The 4,043-nt window shown below is 39.0% G+C and overlaps 1 protein-coding gene across 1 annotated transcript in view; it reads left to right on the forward strand.

Annotated features, from left to right (window-relative positions):
- Positions 1-4,043, forward strand: part of LRP1B (LDL receptor related protein 1B) — a 2,002,088-nt gene that overhangs the window by 1,683,204 nt on the left and 314,841 nt on the right. The window contains exon 59 of the mRNA XM_019522796.1: positions 673-872. Coding sequence (XP_019378341.1) covers positions 673-872 — 200 coding nt within the window. The remainder of the gene's footprint in view (positions 1-672; positions 873-4,043) is intronic.

Raw genomic sequence — 4,043 nt, forward strand, 5'->3', positions numbered from 1 at the left:
TGCAGTTGAGCCTGAGTTGCCTGTGGGAGCAGGCAACTCATAGGCCGCACCTTCCAGGTTATATTGTTTATTGCTCATACATCTCACATTTGTATACATAGTTTCATAGTTTCATAGTTGATAGGGCCGGAAGGGACCTGAGCAGATCATCAAGTCCAACCCCCTGCCATGGGCAGGAAAGAATGCCGGGGTGAAAAGACCCCGGCTAGGTGATTATCTGGCCTCCTTTTGAAGACCCCCAGGGTAGGAGTGAGCACCACTTTCCTTGGAAGTTGGTTCCAGATCCTAGCTGCCCTGACTGTGAAGTAGTGCCTCCTGATATCCAGCCTGAATCTACTCTCAGTCAACTTATGGCTGTGGAACCTAATTTAAAGCCCTCCTCTTCAAAATTGAAGAACTGCAGTCCAGTCTTTTTCAAAGCCTGTTATCATTTTTTTCTTTTACAATGTAAATTTTAATTAAAAAACTCATTAGTATTTAACAGAATGACCCATTCACAAAAATAGCAAGCCATTAATGTGTAGAATTTTTCATTGAAGGAAATCCCTAGAAACATATCAAAACTCTTTAGAGCACAGAACTGTTATGGGAAAATGCCTTAATTATGTCTAAAATTAACTGAATACATCTTTACAATTATGTATCGGTATTTTTGCATTTTTATTTTCCTAGATACCTATACTGGATTGACTGTTGTGAGTATCCTCATGTTGGCCGTGTGGGAATGGATGGCTCCAATCAAACTATTGTCATAGAGACACAGATATCTAGACCTATGGCTCTTACAATAGATTATGTCAACCACAGACTCTACTGGGCTGATGAAAATCATATTGAATTTTCTGACATGGATGGATCTCATAGACATAAAGGTTGGTTAAACATTCAGTGTTTTACTTTTCCCATTTTTAATTAGAGTTATCTTATACTTATTGAGAAGAAACTTAACTATATTTACACTTGCAAAATGCTGATGCATATTTATCCTTTATGTAAATATATTTTTAAATGCCAATATAAACTGTTTTGTATTAAGCAGAAAACTAAAAGATGCTTCCATGAAAGGAATCCATATTTTTGTTTTCCTATATATCAAAAAAGTCCAAAGAGGTTCATTTCTGATTCTAAATATTTTCATTATTTTCTCTGTTTATACAAATAGATTTCTTATTTTAAAATCACTCCTTATGGACACAGATTTGTTTTAGCAGTTTGCTGCCAAAATTCTCTAGGAGGAAACCATTTTATTTTATTTTTTATCCATTTAAAGAAGCATGCTGCAGAAGTATGGCAAAGTAAAGAATGCTAACAGGACAAAGAATTAGTGGGTTCAAGAAATAATGAAGTAGACTTTTTCAATCAAAATTAAAGAAAATCTAAGTAAAAAAGTCTTGAATTGTGAGATATAGAGTCATCACCACAGTGCAATCATTTTATTCTGTTGCAATGTAGTAGCAAGAAGAAAAAGAGGTAAGGGGAGAGACAATTTAGTCAATTCATCTAGTCGAAAGCTAGGAGAGAAACATATTAATCCATTAAATTCTAATGTTAAAAGTTATTAAAGTTTTAAATAAAAGTGTCAGAATAGGTCATCATCATTTTTTATTTAAAATGGGGAGCTAAGTGATTGCTCAAGATCTTTGTTTTCATTTAAAACATTAGTAAGTCTTTAGACCTATTCTTTTTTGGAGTTATAGATCATATCACATAGGATGCTCAATATGAAAAATTAGAAAACTGAGTATGTTGAGTGACTTTACTTAAGAATGTCTCCCTGATTGGTTACCTACCCAAACCCTGGTTATAATCTTGTTTTCCTCCATATATCCGACACATACTTTAAGTCAACTTAGAGTTGCAAGATAAGACATCTCCGAGGTGTATTAACTTGTGCCGCATTTAAGTCAACTCTGCTGCACACTCGTGGGTATGCTATGACAGTTAAGTCGACTTAAAAATGTTAACTGTCAGAAAGTTAGTCTGTGTGTACACATCCTAAAAGAGGAAGAGATATTAGGCTAGGAAGACAATAGAGTTTGGGGATTTCATTGATTGCAGAGCTAAGGCTGTAAAGCCATGAAGAAGTATATGCTGGGACATACGGCGCACCAAGATTAATAGAGAATAGGAGCATGGGGACACAGCAGAAATGGGTGCTTTTAACAATATCTACTGGAATGGTACAGAGTTAATTGATTCTTTGATATCTTTTACAGCTGTCAGTCTTTCTAACATGGCAAAATGGGCTAGCTAGAAGGCTTTAAAAATGAAACATTCCAAAGTTTGTTGGCTGTGTTCTAAAGAGTTTATTGAACCCCACCCCTTCGTTTTTTTTCTCAGAAGTTCTCCACTTTGCTCTGCTCTACTTCCCTTTCAGTTATTCCTACTCCTTTTCCCTCTGTCTGTTGGCAACGTAGAAATGGAATAGGGCCGTGAAATATGATGTACCATGTGTGCTAAATCCAGGGTTGAATTCAGGGTAGTATCCATAGGCAATGTAGGCCTCTGTGTAGGACCCCAATTCCTGGAGTGACTAGTTAACATTGGAATATTTTCATCTAAACAGAAAAAAGTTCTTGTGGTTGAAAGGAAAATCTTCTAAATGGATACTAAACATAAACAATACCTCAGCAGAGAGATTTAAATGTAGGTGGCAGAGAAAAATGCAGTAGACTCAACCTATTCTCACACCAAAGATAAACTCCATCAGAATGGGGCTATATGTTTCTTACAACCCTTTAGGCCAGATATAGACATTACACTTTTACCAGTATGAGTGATTGGAAACTGGGCTATACTCATAACAGAATAGAAGCTCAGTACATATAGACTGATTTTAAAAATGGTGGAACCTTGTCTAAGACTTTCACCTCTCCTCCCACCCCTCCCACCAGAGAGTGAATGTGTGTTCTGTTTGCTACTGATCTAAACTGCACCACGTACAAAAAACTGCATAACTTAAATCAATTCTGCCTTGGCCTTTTTGAATATCTCTCCCTAGACTTACTGTCTGTACTGCCTGTTCTTCTCAATTCTCAGTAGATATTCTCCTCACTGCTTTGGGATTCAGCTTTTTCAAAAGATCTGTTATTGAAAGGTCCATTGAAATGTGAAAATCAAACCTCATTCTGTTGGAAGTCTGAAATCCAAGAAGCTATATATCCAGTAATTTGGATATTCTAGTTTCAGATTGTTTATTAATTCATGCTCAGCACGTGGAGCCTGGTCAGAGCAGCTCAGGATGGCAGTGGACCCAGTGGACTCCACATAGAATCATAGAAATTAAAGGCTGGAAGGGACCTTGAAAGATTATTAAGTCCACCCCCCTTGCTCTGGGCAGGAATACTGCTGATACCAAATGATCTCAGCAAGCTGTCTATCCAGTCTCTTCTTGAAAACTTCCAAGATTGGGGACTGCACCACCTCCTAGGGAAGTCTATTCTAGATTATGGTCACCCTTACCAGAAAGAAGTTCTTACTTACATCTAAACTACAACCATCTACTAGCAGTTTATGGCCATCGCTCCTTATCCTTCCCTGGGGTGCCCTTGTGAACAGTTTTTCTCCCAGCTCCTGATATTCACTCCTTACATATTTATAGACAGCCACCAAGTCCCCACTCAGTCTTCTGTTCCCCAGGCTGAACAGGCTGGGGAAGAATTCAATCCCTTAGTCTTTCCTTATAAGGTTTGTCCTCCAAGTCCCTAATCATCTTGTGGCTCTTCTCTGGACACTTTCAAGATTCTCAGGAGTCTTTTTTGAAGTGCAGTGCCATAAAGCCACCTCTCTGCTGGGCCCCCCTCGGACCCCGGGGGAGGCACACCTGGGCCAAGGGTTAGCGAGGATTTAGTTAGGGAGCTTCTGGAGGGGCTGGACATTTTCAAGTCAGCTGGTCTGGATGATCTCCACCCTAGAGTTCTAAAGGAACTGGCTGAGGTCATTGCAAGTCCCCTGGCAAGGCTTTGCGAGCACTCGTGGTGCTCTGGAGAGGTACCGGAGGACTGGAAGAGGGCCAACGTGGTTCCCATCTTCAAAAAAGGGAG

Source organism: Gavialis gangeticus, unplaced genomic scaffold, assembly GCF_001723915.1.
Source record: "Gavialis gangeticus isolate Ggan-Ray unplaced genomic scaffold, GavGan_comp1, whole genome shotgun sequence".
Classification (NCBI taxonomy): Eukaryota; Metazoa; Chordata; order Crocodylia; family Gavialidae; genus Gavialis; species Gavialis gangeticus.